General features: G+C 49.6%; 1 protein-coding gene across 1 annotated transcript in view; it reads right to left on the bottom strand.

The window, feature by feature from the left end:
* DENR (density regulated re-initiation and release factor) overlaps nt 1-17305 on the bottom strand; it is a 57385-nt gene that overhangs the window by 35700 nt on the left and 4380 nt on the right. Inside the window, exon 2 of the mRNA XM_069214957.1 lies at nt 1129-1249. Within this exon, the coding sequence (XP_069071058.1) occupies nt 1129-1249 (121 nt within the window). The remainder of the gene's footprint in view (nt 1-1128; nt 1250-17305) is intronic.

Below are 17305 nucleotides of genomic sequence, written 5' to 3'. Positions count from 1 at the left end.
AAGCCTTGGAGAACACTATACTGGATGCCGAAACTCAGGTTATGGCACCATAGGTAAATTTAGTTGTGAAATCCTCCTTACACATTTAAGACTCATCAAAACAATTTTCTCTGTCAGATTCATGCCACCATTGTTCTTTCTTATACTACAGTGTCCCTGTACACATCCTTCATGGACTTCAATGATCCAATATCCAGTCGCTATACTACTGTAAATACGTATGATGCAGCTAGAGGAGGATCAGGCATCACCTGCTTCATCTGGGACCTAGGGATCAATTAACAGCAGCAACAGAAACACATCAATGAGTACAAGCGGCTGGCCAAATCTCCTTAAGGCTTTGCATACTGTACATTATGTTCTCCGTGCAACGGGACCAATATTAATAAATACAAAGCAGGGCTGCTATAAACCAAGATGGAAACTTTTTTCCAAGAGGCAACTGAAAATTGAAGTTTTAGCCACATTGTGAGCATGTGAAAAACTGAGGGTCATTTCTTATTACAGAGAGCTATGCGAGTCCAGATTCTGAAACAGCATACTGGTTGTTTCCTGGACCACTGCTTTAACTGCAACCGGCTGTGCTAGAAACACTGGTCCAGAGTCAAAGTTCCAATGTAACCACAATCATTATATGGGTATGTGTGGGTGCCCATCCCCCCTTCATCTAAAAACTCTGAAACACAAGCACACTTAGCTGCACAAATGACAATTTCACCAAGAAACCTCAGGCACAACAATTCTTTCAACATAGGCTATACGAACGCAAAACACATTAATATGGCAGGACTGCTGAGAAGTGCCAGCACACTCATAATAATTGTGACGTGGTGTACTAGGAAGGACTGTAATCAAATAGCAACTGCAAGGAAGCCATGTTGCAAAATGCCTGCAGTCGTAGATTACCAATAAAAATACTAATCTAAATACTGGAAGTACACTTGCAGAACAGAAGTGTACCATTCTTGCTCCTTTACAATGACAACAGCACCAGTATCAGTATCTGTCTCTTTAATGAAATGGCAAAAGAAAGAGCATCCCTCCCTTCGCCTCTGTTCCTCACAAAAACAATGCAGTTAGTAGGCAGTAAGAAAGTAGTAATAAATGTACACTCTCCCCCAGACTTGCCTCCACAGTAGAGCACCCTAAGCGGATAGTCGCCAGTCTCTATCTTTGGGGTCTTCAGGTCTCCTTTGCAGTCTACGGGGATGGGATCTGCAGTCTCAGCAGCAGCCATTTCGGTGGTCATCTGACGACAAAGCAGAAGGAAGCATGTTAAGCTATAAAGGACCAAGAGGTTTCATAGTGAAGAAGCAATACATAAATGGTGGCTGTATCAGTGATGGAAAAACACATGGTAAAGAGGGAGCATTTAAGGAACAGCATACAAGGCCTCAAAGAAATCTGACACAGCATAACCTGACCCAACTCACATTACAAAGCTGAAAAAACTCAGACATTTTATGTCTCAATGCTGGACATTTTTCAATTTACAATTGAAATGTCGAGACAATAGGCGACAAAGTAAGATGGAACACACTAAAACACATACAAACTGTGTGTAGAATTTCAAGACAGTTCAAATTCCTGCCCATCTTTAAAGGGCCCAGTTCAAACTGCCAATTTTATATTAAAAAAATAGATACACTAGGTGTCAGTTTGAAAAAAGCATTTTCAATGCATCGGGTCTCACATTTGCTTGAGTTAGAGCTATTAGCGCTGTAAACTCCTAACCAGACTTTTCCTGTCACACAGTCGCGATCGCGCTTGGTGGAAAATAAACAAATAAAATAGTCAGTGCTGAAAACATCGAGCCTCGTATGTTTTTAGTAGTTTACCGGTGCTGTGTAGGTGGGCTAAACACCGGAAAAGGCATGACGTACGCATGCCTTTCACAAATTAAAGCAAGCGGATTTTAAAAGGTACGCCCACGAACCAATGAAAGTGACTGACATGGGAGTGGTTGGAAACCCAAAGACAGATTACAGCATGGGGCGGAGCGCTTTGAGCTCGCCCGTGAAAATGAAAAACAGAGACTACGAATTGTAGGCATACATCTAGGATTTATATACATGTAAATACTTTAGGACATTTAATGAAAAAGCCTAAGTAAGTATGCTTAGAAATATAGGAAAACTGTACATTTCCACCCATAAGCCTACTTCCCGTAACTATATGCCTGCAGGTGGGCAACACAGAAGTATCCAGTCCCGTTTTTTGTCCACCTGAAAACTTATTTTTTCCATGTTGAAAAATCCCTCTGACAACACTCAAAATAAGAGGGTAGATGCAGGAATTTCTCCCCCTTTTTAGAGGACTTTGCATATGAATTTTAGGGGAAAATGCATTAAGAATATCTATGGATAGTCATAAAGTTCCAAATGTGGGGGCATTACCAAGATTAAGGGTTTTCTCAACACCCACCCCATTCCACAGCTCTAGGCACACAGTTCTCACTGATTCTCCTAAAGAAGCCCTGCAAGAGAAAATCCCTGTGGATCCACACTCAACTGAACAAACACTTTTGCATTCACAGATGTTACTTTTTATGTACAAAAGTACAATTCAGGCACAAAAAAAAGGTATCTGGATTAAACCCAGAACATGTTCAAATAAGAGAAGAGGACATGCTTTAAGTCTGAAAACAGAAGCACCCCTTCTGTGGGAAAAAGAACTAGGAAGATATGAATATGCAGGTCAGCATCTCTAAGTTCCAGTGATGGCAGCAATTGTCTTGGTGACATCAGAAGAATAGAGATACTGTTTTCGAATGAATATTAGAGATATCGACTCTCTTGAAGTTCATGAAAGAACAAAACTCCCCTAGCTGCCTGTCCACCAGAAACAGAAGGGAGTAGTACCGTTGCCTAATTGGATAGACACCGGTTCTTTTGCCGCCTCTGAGAAGAGATCATGTATCCCTTTGTGAGAGGTTGGCCAAGGTGCTGGAGTTGAATGGAAAAAATACTGTGGAAGTTCCGAGTTGAATTTTGGAACCCTCCTGAATTCTTTGAAGCACTCCGCTTTACCCAGCCTGGCAGAATTGAAGGAAACTCTGCAACTGTCCTGTCTTTGGTCTCTAATCTCTCTGAATGCCCGGCAGATAGTCATGCTTCTGATGCTGTCAAAAAAGCAGGGGTAATTTTAGGAGGGAAAGGCTGCCCTGGTTTCAATGCCTTCCTAAAAGAGTTGGACTGCATCTTTGGATGCCACTAGAGGGCCTAAATTGTACACGAACTCTGCCACTGATCTCAAAGGGGCCACTACTTTCCTGTTTTTTGCTGATCTCGACAAATTCTTCTAATTCCCCAAACAAAGCATTTTAAGACCAGTAAAAGGACAACATATTCACAGCCCTTTACAAGGCCCAGTCATCACTAAGAAAAGTATTATAGACTGCCCTTGTTGCCAGATTCAGACGTTATCAGGCAGAGTGCCTAACCGCGTGCCTAACCGTGTCTTCTTCCAAGGCCCCCAAACCTGGCTTCTATGATCTACGCCAAGCCTTCTGGCAGGATTATGGCACGGGCACCCCCTTCTACTCCAAATGCTTGTGCTTCAGCAGAGGCAAGTAAGGCAGAGGCGGTAACCATGCCAGCTCTTGCAGCAGATCTCAACTTCGGAAACTGATTTCTCCTTTGGAGGAGTCCTTGGGGGTATTGAATACACATGTTCCTTCACAACTGGATCCAACTTACGCAGGACACCCAGGTTCTCCAGACAGTGCAAGGGTACCAGATATGCTTTATGGGGCACCCATCCAATGTGCCCCTCCAGTCTATTGACCATTTCCCTTCCAGAACAGGCCGTTATAGACAGGGAGATTCCAGCTCTCCTGCCAAAAGGGGCCATTATCCCTACACACCCACACCTGATGGGCTACAGCAGTACTATATTTTTGGTTCCCAAGACCTGGGAGGGGGGGGAGGGTGTTTATGATTGTTTCTGAACCTGAAGGAGTTCAACAGTTGAGTCTGTTACCATCAATTCAAGAAGGAAGGTATCCATATTCTCAGGGGTCTGCTGACAGAAGGTAATTGGATCTCAAGGATGCTCCCTTGACTCTGCCAATTTATGCTCCTTATAGACACTTCCTCCAATTGCAATGGAGGAATCAATGGTTCGAGTATTCTGTTTTTCCCTTTATGCGATCATCTTCCCTTGGTGCTTCACTGAGCCGCCTCATAATTTATCTGGACAATCTTCTCCTGGCACAGGAGAGAGATCTATTTGTCACTCAGCTGGACTATCTCCCTGCGTCAAACATTGCGATTTCTCCTGAATGTAAAGAAGACCAGAATGAGTCTTTCGCAGTCAGTGGAGTTCCTGGGTTTCCAGACAGATTCTGTGACAGCGCAATTATTGTTGCCATCCCAGAAGTCAAGCGGGAGTTGAGGAACCTCTTCTCCAACTATTTACTGTCCCTGAGATAGACTGCATATATAGTGAGTCTACTAGCCACTTCAATCAAGGAAATTTCTCCAGCTCCCCTCCACTACCATGAACTTCAATGCCTAAAAATCCACCACTTGCACAAGGGTTTGCCCTACTCAGACGTAGTGCCCCTGACTCAGGATACCAGGGGGAAGATGGAGTAGTAGATACACCACATGGAGGTTTGGAACTGCAATGCAAGCTTTGGGTCCCAGCCGCATGTAATCATCAAATCGGACATGAGCAGATGGGGAGCTTGTTGAGGTTTGATCTCCAATGACAGCTGGTGGTCCGGGGAAGAACTTCATGTCCACATCAAATGCCAGGAGGTACTAGCCTGGTCATTTGCCATCAAAGCCCTGCCCACCCAGATACCCTGTTGCATCCTCCTGCGGATTCACAATAAGTCAGCTATCCATTAGGTCAACAAATTGGGAGGTACCAGGTCCCGTCTGTTGACAGAGATTGCCAAAAATTATTGGCATTTTTGTTTTCAGCAGAAGATCTCAGGGGTTGCGGAACATCTTTCTGGATGATCCAATGCAAACGGCAAATTGAAATTCCAGGTTCTTGAGGGCTTCATCCTTTCAATGGCTTCAACAAACGTATGGCCCATGTCGGATCGGTCTATTTGCATCTTGTTGCAACAGCTTCCTTGGGTCTTCAGTTGGAAGACAGACAGACCCTCTGCCCTTAGCAATGCAAACTTTCTTGAAGGTCTGGAGTCAGGGTTTGATGTATGCCTTTCCCCATTTTCTGCTGATTACTCGAGTAGTGGTGAATCCTTGCCTTTATTTCCCCCATCGCTGCGTCCCCTACGGCCCCTCCCGCCTCACCCAGTTTTAGATTGCCTGTCCTTGCCTTTTTTCCCCCACCACTGCGTCCCCTCCCACCTCCCCCCTGCTTTAGATTGCCTGTCCATGCCTTTTTTTCCCGCCGCTGCGTCCCCACCCCCCAGCCTTCCCATTCGACAAGCCCTCCCTCCTCCCAGCTGCCACTCCCACCCTCCCCTCCTCTTATGGCAGCCGCGGCACAGGTGCGCCGCTGGCAAGCCCGTCTGCGCCCGTCCGGGCCTGGACCGCGCCCAGCGCCAGAACCCCTGGCTCCGGCAACAGCCACCCCCTCAGCATTCGCTAGAACGCAGACACCCTCCACGCACTCAACACCAGCCGAGACACCACCTGCTTCCAGGCCTCTCCAAAGAGCGCGCACGGACCCTTCTCCTGCCACAACTGCTGCTTCACCTGCAACAGAGCCCACAAACCTCCCAGGATCAAGACCAACCACCTCCGTTGCATACTCCTCAACACCCGCTCAGCACGCAAGCACGCCATCGAAGTCTGAGACCTGCTCGACTCCACCTCCCCGGACGTGGCCTTTCTAACCGAAACTTGGTGGAACGACTCCTCAGCACCAGACATCGCCATAGCCATCCCGAACGGATACAACGTCGCTCGCCGAGACCGCACCAACAGAACCGGAAGAGGCATAGCCATCGTCCACAAAGCCACCGACGAAGTCAAAACCACCCCGGACGACTCCTTCAGCGCCGCCAAACTCCTTCACTTCCAAGTTCGCACCGACCCCAACACCACGCTCGGAGGAACACTAATCTATAGACCCCCAGGACACCTTTCAACAACGCCATCGCCGACCTGGCCAGCACCCATGCACTCGCCTCCACAGACTACATCCTCCTCGGGGACCTGAAGTTTCACCTCGAAAACAACAATGACACCAACTCCACCACCCTGACCGAAAACCTCGCCAACCTAGGCTTCACACAGCTCATCAACACACCCACCCACACAGCCAGTCACACCCTTGACCCCATCTTCTCCACAAGCAACCACGTCACCTTCAACCATACCACCGAACTCTACTGGACCGACCACCACTGCATCCACTTCACCTTCAAGAAACAGACAGAACACCACATCACCGAACAACCACCACGCCGCTGATGGGGCAAAGTCACCGAACTTCAAATAACCAACGCCCTAGCCCAGAAACCGCCCGTCAACCCCACCGACCCCGACATCGCGGCACACAACCTCAAGCTATGGATCAACGACTGCGCCGACTGCCTTGCTCCACTCAGAAAACCCTCCAACAACCACATCAACAAAAAATCCACCTGGTTCACGACGACCTCCAAGCCTCCAAACGCAACTGCCGAAAACTCAAGCAAATATGGCTACTCGAAAGCACTCCAGACAACCACACGGCACTCAAGGATGCCACACGCAAACACCACCAACTCATCAGGCTAGCAAAAAGATCCTCCTTCAAAACGCGCCTTGAAAACAACGCCCACGACTGCAAAGAACTTTTCAGCATCATAAAAGAACTCTCCAACCCAAACGCCATCGTCAACATCACCCCCTCTCAAGAACTATGCGACGCCCTAGCAACCGCCTTCCACCAAAAAATCACAGATAATCCACGACAGCTTCAACTCCCCTCACACTCCGGACGCTCCTACCCCACCCACCATGAACTCCACCCGCTCCAGCCAACTGACCTCCTGGACCAACATCAGCGACGACGAAACCCGCAAGACCATGAACTCCATTCACTCCGGATCACCATCAGACCCCTGCCCACACCACATCTTCAACAAACACGGCCATCGCACCACACCTACGGAAAGCCATCAACATCTCCTTCGAAACTGCAAGATTCCCGGACAGCTAGAAACACACCGAAATCAATGCCCTTCTCAAGAAACCAAAGGCGGACCCCAAGAACTTGAAAAACTTCCGGCCCATCTCTCTGCTCCCTTTCCCAGCAAAGGTCATCGAGAAAATCGTCAACACACAGCTCACTCGGTACCTCGAAGATAACATCCTCGACCCCTCCCAGTCCGGCATCAGACGCAACCACAGCACCGAAACCGCCCTCCTCGCCGCCAGAGACGACATCAGAAGCCACCTCCACAATGGAGAAACATCAGCCCTCATCCTCCTAGACCTATCAGCCGCCTTTGACACCGTATGTCACCACACCCTAAAATCCTGCCTCCACGCAGCAGGAATCCAGGACCAGGCCCTCGAATGGACCTCATCCTTCCTCGCCGGCAGAACCCAAAGAGTCCGCCTCCCCGAACCAATCCAAAGCCTTCAACATCATCTGCGGCGTACCCCAGGGCTCATCCCTTAGCCCGACGCTATTCAACATCTACATGGCCCCCTTGCACAAGTGGCCCGTCAGCACAACCTCAACATCATCTCCTACGCCGACGACACCCAACTCATCCTCTCCCTCACCAAGGACCTGCACACCGCCAAAATCAACCTCCACAAGGGACTAAAAGCCATCGCCGACTGGATGAGAGACAGCCGGCTAAAACTGAACTCTGACAAAACAGAGGTCCTCATCCTTGGGCGCACCCCATCCGCCTGTGACAACTCATGGTGGCCGTCCACGCTGGATCCCCCATCGACACCCACCGACAGCGCACGAAACTTCAGCTTCACCCACGACTCCTCACTCTCCATGTCAAAGCAGGCCGGCGCCATCTCCTCCTCCTGCTGCAACACCCTCCGCATGCTTCGCAGAGTTTACAAATGGATCCCAACAGAAACAAGAAAAACAGTAACCCAGGCCCTCGTCAGCAGCAGACTCGACTACGGCAACGCCCTCTACACCGGTATCTCATCCAAACTCCTCCAATGCCTCCAACGCATCCAAAACGCCTCCGCCCGACTCATCCTCAACATCCCTCGGTACTGCCACATCACCCCCCACCTAAGAGACCTTCACTGGCTCCCCATCAACAAGAGGATCACCTTCAAACTCGTCACCCACGCACACAAGGCACTCCACAAAACCGGACCATCATGCCTGAACAACAGACTCAGCTTCTACACCCCCACCCGGCATCTCCGCTCCGCTAACCTCGCCCTCGCCTCCGTCCCCTGCATCAGACGCAAATCTTCCAGCGGCAGATCATTCTCGTACCTCGCCGCAAAGACCTGGAACACCCTCCCGCCGGATCTACGACAGACCCAGGACCTTCTTTCCTTCAGAAAACTACTCAAGACTTGGCTCTTCGAGCAATAGCAGCAACCCCGTAACACCCCCCCCCCCCCACAGCGCCTTGAAACCCTCACGGGTATGTAGCGTGCTTAACAAATTGATTGATTGAAGGTGAGGACTCAGAGGGTGAAACTGGTCCTTGTGACACTGCTGTGGAGAGCTCATCTTGGTTTCCGACCCAGATAGACCACTTTTGCAAGCCGCTGGTCAGACTCCTGTCTTTTCCAGGTCTTTTTACAGATACAGAGGGGGGTTCCCACCCTCTAGTGTTGCAGAAGTCTCTTCATGGTGACTTTCAGGGGCCGTTGACAATTTCCTTGCTTTTTGCAACAGGCTGAATTCTTTTTTCTCAAACCTGGTTCATAACACCCACAAATATTATGCTGCTGTGTGGTGTCGATGGGTTAGTTGGTGTGATTTATAACACATTGATCCTTTGGGCTCAGACTCACCACAGGTAATCAATTTCCTCTTCTCTTTGGCAGCTCATTGTCCAGCTTATATATTTGTGAACTATTTTCTCTCAGCTATTTCTGCTGGTCAGCTTCCCCTTGAGGGCAAACCTACTGGAGAGCATCCTTTGGTATGTAAGATTATGAATGGTATTCACATCGCTAAACCCCTCTTCTTCGTTATTCCCAATTGAGGGACGTGAATGTGGTGCTTAGGTTTATGCAGAATTGGCCTGACAAATCAGGCCCTCGCTCGCAAACAACTGTTGGTAAAATGGACTCTGCTCCAGGGTCTCATTTCAAGTCAAAGAGTTTCAGATGTGAAAGCCCTGGACATTGCAAGTTGTAAGAGCTGCTTTCGGAGGGTCACGGGTCACGCAGGGGCTACTGGGCCCAACCGCAGTGGTCGAGGCATTTTATTCCTGATGTCCCGGGGTCCGACCTACTATGGATCCTGAGCAACGGGGTCAAGTACCCCCTTCTGCACCTGACTGACTGTCAGTGGTAGCTATGGACGTGCAAAGAGTCAAAGGCTCCCAGGGGGTGGGGGAAAGAAAGGGATAGACATGTGAATGAACATGACATACTTTTATAAGAAAAACAAATATTTTATTTCTAACTCTATACATTCAAAGGAATAACCATCAATAACACAATCCCCTTGAGGTCGGGCTCTAGCGTTGGGTAAGCAAAATCCCTGTCCCATCCTCTTCCTTTTAACGTGGTTGGAGTTATCTCCCATAAACTGGTGCCCGCATCCAGGAAATGCGCACTACTAAGCTGTATTCAAGAGTTCCACTTTTGACTCTTTAAGAATTAGTCAAAAGTGTCTATGGTGCTGCAACACCTTTGCAGCCAGCCCTCTCCCCGAAGCCCCACAGGCCCAGTTCAAGTCTTTTAGCAGTGCAGTGAGTGCCTTTTCCATGGGCGCTCAGAAGTCTTGATCTTTTTCGGGAAGTCAGGCTTCTCATAGTTGATGGGGCAGCACCTGGCAGGCTCCGGCTCTCTCCTTTAAGTGGCACTGCAGGCTTTTCCTAGTGAACAAAGCAGCTCCCAATCCGTGAAGATTAGGTAAGTCACTCTTCCCCAGAGGGAGCTGGGGGAAGGATTCGATCCTCCAGCGTCCGACCAGAGTCTTGCGAGGATGTGACATCTCCTGCAATGTCCTTCACTGTCCTAGTGTAGGAATCAGTCAGAGGCAGGTCTGGGTGTGTGGGCTTGACGCACCGGTCACAGCCGCAATCTTCTTTCCGGGCAATGACACAAACACCTGCCAATGTTGGTACTGACAGCCCCTTATGGCATTTGTGGTTGGTGAGTGCTTTCAGACCCAGGCAGACTCCTCACCCACACCACAGCGGGCCCTTCTTCCATATGGGGTCTCTGATTAAGGCAGACACAAGTCTCGACGATCTGGAAACAATAAACTCAACGGTGGCTCCTTCTGGCATACGGGGTCACCTCAACGAGGCGGTGCAGGCCTGGTGTTCCCCACATGGCACTCATTACATGGCAGCCCTCTCCTGGAATACAGTTGTGCTCAGCCGTTTCCTCCCAGCTCACTCAGAGAGTCCTCTCGATATGGCTCACCACTGGACCTCACTCCTTCCTATGCTCTCTTCTTTGTTATAGGGCACATTTGTCTTGGCAAGCGCTAGTGCTACAAACTTCAAGTCAGGTGATCTTGGTTTCCCTGGGCAATGTCCCCTCACTCGGCAGGGATGCTAGCAGGCCTTTGCTCCCAGTCCTGGCCACAGAAAGAAGTCTTACAGAGATTCCCCTTCTCAGCCTGTCTGGCTGGCTGGCTGCTGACAATGTTTGGGGGTCTAAGCCTCCCCTCCTTATAGTCCTTTTGCAGACACCAAATATTATTTAGAGCCCGAGTCCTTGAAGTTTTATGTTGGGGTTCTGCTCCTTTTGAAGTGGACACTTCTCTTTCTCTTCATTCCGCATGAAAGACTGTCACGACAGGCAAGACTCCAAAGATGATTGTCCATTAACACAATTCATGGGAATGACCAGATTTCACACCTGATGTCAGCCACGGTGATACATGCATCAAAAGGTTGATCCTGGGCTCCGAGCCCCAGTCTTTATGATTCCCTATTCAGCCCCATCTCCTTCCTGAGATGTGTCCAGACCCCTTCACTGTGATCTATCAATGAATCAAAAAGAAGTATTTTTAAGTGTAAAGGGTGGGGGTTCTCTTTCTTCCTTCCTCCAGTGTGTGTCCCACCCAGCTCACAGGAATGCAACAATTTACAAATCTTTCTGGATGGATTCCTCTACTCCTCAGGTCTTCAAACAAGCAGGCCTGGGCTTCCTAAAATGGAACACAGAGTTCTCCATGTTATGTACCATTGTGGCATACTTGCACTCAGTCTACTGTCACAGCACACATACTCTTCATAACTGTGTCCTCCACGCATTTTACCACTGCAGACACTCTTACATTCAGCACACATTAAATCTAGGTGCACTGTTCAGTACTGTAGCCTCTCTGTATTGAACCAGGGTGTGCCATCTTCAGACACACTCACTGCCAGCACACTCACTGAGTGTGCTGTACAACACTTCATCCTTCATGTAATGTACTGCAAGCACACATATTACCTGCACATGTTTCATTGCGCACACACTGCACAGCACTGCATCTTTTATGTAATGTATTCCTGGCAGGCATAAATAGTATTATATAATCTTATAAAGTGCACAGCTACCCAAACAGGGTTTCCTGGCACTGAGCAAGAGAAAGCAGAGCAAATTACCAATTTCAAAAAGCCAGGTCTTCAAGCTTTTACGGAATGCAAGAAGGGATGCAGATTTTCCCAAAGCAACTGGGAGGGTATTCCATAGTCGAGGGCCCAAAATAGAGAAAGCATTCCTCCATGAGAGCCAAAAGGAACCCGGGAACAGAGCACAGGGCCAGGTTCTGTGATCTAGACATACGAGTGGGGTGATAGGGCCGCACCAACTCCTGTATGCAACGAGGACCTGTGCCAGCTCTGGCTAAACTGGATACGTTTTGTGACTGGGAGCCAATGAAACTTTTAGAGAAGGTGGGAGACCGAAGTATGTTTCTGGAGCAGAAACAAAAGTCTCACCGCCACGTTCTGAACTGTCTGAAGGAGGCGAATGGAGGCTTGGTCTATTCCTAGATAGAGAACATTGCCATAGTCTAATCTGGACAAGATTAGGGCTTGAATCACTAGCCTTTGGACTGATGTGAGGATCACCCACATGATCTTTTTCAGCCACTTAAGCACAGTGAAACATATGGCTGCGACCTTTGTCATCTGAGGCTTCATGGAGGTATTTTCTTCCAATACAAAGCCTAAGTTCTTGACCTTTGAAGACCAGGCATGAAGGGTCCCTAAAGAAATCGGCCAATGCGGAGGGCCCCAGAGTTGTTGATTCTTACCCAGAATCGCGACTTTGGTCTTATCGCCCTTTAGCTCGAGAGAGTTATTTATCATTCAAATGGCAATGCAGATCAAGCTCAGGCTAAACTCCGAGGGCCCCTGGCCCTGCGCGGATGACAGAGAGAAGATACTTTGTGTGTCAGCTGCATAAGAAAAGAGGATCAGACCACAACTCTCGATACATCTGCTAAAGGACAGACAAAGATATTGAACAGCATCGGACTAAGCAGAGCCCTGCAGAAGTTAGGGACTGTGTCTCTGACCTGAGGTAGGCTGAGAAGACCTGAAACGTTCGATCTTTTAGAAAAGATGTTACCCAGGCTAAGGCTGTTCCTTCTAATCCTAGCACCACCAGTCACTCAATGTTGATGGAATGGGACACTGTATCAAAAGCCGTGCTAAGATCTAATAAAATAAGGGCAGCTGTGCCACCTTCATCCAGAAGGTGTCTAAGATGGTCGATGGCTTCCAGAGCGGATTCCGTGTTATGCTGGGAGACTCCTCTGACCTCCTAGTCAGCACCTGTTGCCCTCCCCTGTGCAGCTCCACCTGTTGCTGCCTCTTCCTTGAGTGAACTGAGAGCCTGCTTGACTCTCAGTTGGAGGTCCACGTTCACCAGCAGGCTCCCCGCCTGCGCCTCATCCCTGGTGGCCTAGTCGTCATCTGCACGTACATATCTTCTGTCTCTCTTTACTCCTGTCTTTTACGTCTGCCTTTACTTCTGTCCTTTATTCTCTATCTGTTATTCCTTTTTTTCTACCCTTGTCTTTTTCCCGTGTTATACCCTGCGCTGCTGATGCCCCTGAGGCCCTGCCCCCACAAAGCGCATTTCCTGCCCTCCTGCCTCCCAGCTGACCGGATCCTCCACCTCCCTCCCATTCTTAATGGCGCCCGCTGCCCAGTGAGAGGGCGAGTCCTCTAACCTCCTGGTCAGCGTCTGCTGTCCTCCCCTGTGCAGCTCTACCTGTTGCTGCTGCCTCTGCCTTCAGCAAACTGAGAGCCTGCTTGACTCTCCGTTCAACACCCACCTTCACCCGGAGGGTCCCGTCTGCACCTCATCCCTAGTGGCCATCTGTAAGTAAGTATCTTCTGTCTCTTTTTACTCTTGCCTTTTACTTCTGCCTTTACTTTGGTCCTTTACTCTTTATTCTCTGTCATTCCTTTCCTGCATTATACCCCACACTGCAGCTGCCCCTGCACCCCACAAAGCGATTTTCCCACCATCCCACCTCCCAGCTGACTGGACCCCCCGCCTCCCTCCCCTTAATGGCTGCTGCTGCCCAACAGGTGCACCACTGGCATGCCAAAGGCAAGCCCATCTGCACCTGGACCGCACCCAGCCCACCCATGCACTCGTCGCCCCATCTGCCAGCACAACGCCAGCACTCTAAGCGTCCTCAACCCGGGAAGAACCTCAGCCTGCCACCTAACCGACCCCAGGAACACTGATGGACCTTTTTCATGCAGCACCTGCTCCAGCACCCTCCAAAGACCCCCTTAGGATCCCGCACCAAGCACGAACGGCCACCTCAAGTGCATACTCCTCAGCACATGCCCTCTCATTAAGCATGCAGTAGAAGTCAAGGACCTCCTTGACTCAACAGCCCCGGACGTTGCCATCTTTGAGGAGACTTGGATCACCCCCACCACCACTCCAGTCATCGCCACAGCCATCCTGGACAACTACAAAATCATCCACAAGGAGAGAGTCAACCGGCCTGGAGGAGGCATTGCCACAGGCACAAGAACAACCTTCGCATGACAACCACCAGCGAGTCGCAGTCTCAGTCAACCCACGAGCACCTGCACTTCCAGATCCAGACCAACCCAAAAGCCCCCCCTCCATGGCACCCTGATCTACAGGCTACCCGGACCCCGACACCAGTTCTGCGAAGTCATCGCTGACCTCATCCCCTCCCCCCCCAAGACCTCACCTCCTCTGACTATATCCTAGTTGGCGACCTCAACTTCCACCTTGATACCCATGATGACCCAAACACCACAGACCTCCTGGACAACCTCACAACTCTTGGCCTCAAACAACTCGTCAACATCCCCACCCATAGAGCCAGACACATTCTCGACCCCATTTTCTCAGCAGGGGACAACATCACCATCCCCCACACCTTTGAGCACCATTGCCCCTATCCCCTCGGCTGACGCTGGGGCAAAGTTGAAGAAGCACAATTCAACAACGCTCTCAACCACTCCCTTGCAGCGGACGCTAATGAAGTTGCACGCAATCTACACCGCTGGCTATTATATTGCAGCAACAAAGTAGTGCCCCCCTCCCCCAAGGAAAACAGCAGGAAATCGACACAGCAAAACACCTAAGTGGTTAACAGCAGACCTACAGGAATACAACCGCTCTTGCAGATGACTGGACTGGAAATGGAGGATCAGCAAATCAACCGAAGACCGCACGGCCATCAAGAATGCAGTCACCACATACCACCAGAACATCATGGCTGCCAAAAAAGCTGCCTTTCAAACATGTCTCAACACCAGCACTCACAACAGCAAAGAGCTCTTCGCCATTGCCAAAGAGTTCACAAACACAGCAACAGACGCCTCGTCCACCCCTCCCTCCATAGACCTCTGCAATGACCTTGCCACCTTCTTTCACCAAAATATACAAGACACCTACAAAGGCTTCAGGAACCAAAACCTGTGAGCATCGCTCACCACCATGGACCTAGCACCTCACCAGATCCTGAACTCCTGGACCCCATCACCAAGGAGGACACCCAAAGACTGATGAACTCCATCCACTCTGGAACACCCTCGGATCTGTTCCCTCATCACATCTTCAACCTGGCCAGCGCCACCATAGCGCAGGAGCTCTGCCGAAGCATAAACCGATCCTTCGAGACCACCACCTTCCCCGCAGACTGAAGGACACTGAGATCAACCCGCTACTCAAGAAACAGACCACCAACCCAGGGGAGCTTAAGAACTACAGACCGATCTCTCTGCCCCCTTTCCCAGCCAAGGTAACGCAGAAGGCCGTCAACCAGCAACTCACCAAATTCCTCAAGACACACCATATCCTAGACACGTCCCCATCTGGATTCAGAAGCAACCACAGCACTGAAACCGTACTCCTAGCGGCCACTGACGACATACACATCATACTGGACCGTGGGAGGCATGGCCGCACTCATCCTCCTCGACCTCTTCACTGTGTTTGACACCGTCTCCCATGCCATCATCTGCGATAGACTATGTGACGCATTCTAGATAAAGCACTGGATTGGATCACCTGAAGAACACAGAGTGTCAGACTACAGCAATTTACATCAGAACCCAAAGACACATGCTGCGGAGTGCCCCAAGGATCTTCCCTCAGCCCGACGCTTTTCAACATCTATATGACCCCTCTTGCCAACATCATCAAATAACACGGGCTAAACATAGTATCCTACGTCGATGACACCCAACTGATCCTCTTCCTGTTTGAGGACTCTGCAATCGCCAAGAGAAATTTCCACAATGGGATGAGAGCAGTCACTGCCTGCATGGAAGCCAGCTGCCTCAAACTCAACTCGGAGAAGACAGAGATCCTCGTAATAAGCTCCACCCCTTCCGCCTGAAACGATTCCTGGTGGCCCACCACTCTGGGAAACGACCCTTCCCCCACAGACCACGCACGCAACTTGGGAATCATCCTGGACTCCTTTCTATCCATGACCCACCAAGTCAACGCCGTCTCTTCGTCATGCTTCCACACCCTCGGACTCCTGTGCAAGATTTTCAAATGTATTCCCTCTGATGCGAGGAAGACAGTCACCCATGCGCTCATCACTAGCAAACTGGACTACGGCAATGCACTCTACGCTGGCATCACCAAGAAACTTAAAGCAAGACTACAAAGGATCCAGAATGCAGCACCCGGACACATCCTGGACATCCCAGACAGCCACATCTCATTCCACCTCAGAGACCTATACTGGGTCCCAGTCAACAAGCGCATCACATACAAGTTCCTGATCCACACCTACAAAGCAATGCACAACATAGGTCCGGCATACCTCAACCACCACCTTGCCTTCTATGTATCCAACAGGAATCTCCGTTCTTCCCAGCTCGCACTTGCAACCGTCCCCAAGATCTGGAAAAGCACAGCAAGAGGAAGATACTTCTCCTACCTAGCAGCCCAGACATTGGACAAACTACCTCTCAAGCTCCAGCTGACTGCATCACTGAAGCAATTCAGGAAGGACCTCAAGACCTGGCTCTTCAACTAAGCAGCACACACACACACACACACACGAACAGCACCTTGAGACTCAATGGGTGATTAGCCGCGCTCTACAAATCTCTGATTGATTTATACCTGGCCCTGAAACCATACTGTGAGGAGTGTAAAAAAAACTGTGGGTCTCAACTTAAGATGTGAGGCATGCATTCAAATGTTTCACCAAAACTTTGGAGAGACAGGGCAGTGGGGAGATAGGACAGACATTAGACCAAATGGTTGGGTCCAGATTTTTTTTTTTTAACCATAGCTTGCTTCCAGTTCACAGAACGATGCCCTTCTCAAGAGAAGAAATAAGATTTAATAGCTTCAGGTCCTTTAGGCCAAATTTGGCAGGTGGTAAGGGATCTAGGGGGGGGCAGGAGGAGTCTGATTTCATAGATTTTAGGACTGCCCGAAAAGTAGAGATATCCAACAGGGGTCATGATTTAAAGTTAGAGGTGAGGTCCGACATAGGAGTGCTACTATTGTGCTCCCCACAGGAGGGTTTGACAATACAGTCAAAAACAGCAGGATCTGACGCAATTATACTTTCCTTAGGGTCTTTGGTTAACTGGGCCTAGTTATCTGCCACCTTTTGATAAAAAGAGGGGTACCTCTTCGCACCGAGTCTGTGAAAGCAAAGGCGCTGGAGCTAATATGCCAGAGTCAGAAAGTTCTTCCACCACATAGTAGAGTGTCAAGACAGTTTGGGGCAT

This window comes from Pleurodeles waltl, chromosome 11 (assembly GCF_031143425.1).
Source record: "Pleurodeles waltl isolate 20211129_DDA chromosome 11, aPleWal1.hap1.20221129, whole genome shotgun sequence".
NCBI classification, from domain to species: domain Eukaryota; kingdom Metazoa; phylum Chordata; class Amphibia; order Caudata; family Salamandridae; genus Pleurodeles; species Pleurodeles waltl.
Note: the sequence above shows the minus strand (reverse complement) of the source record. Positions and strands in the feature narration are given on the sequence as shown.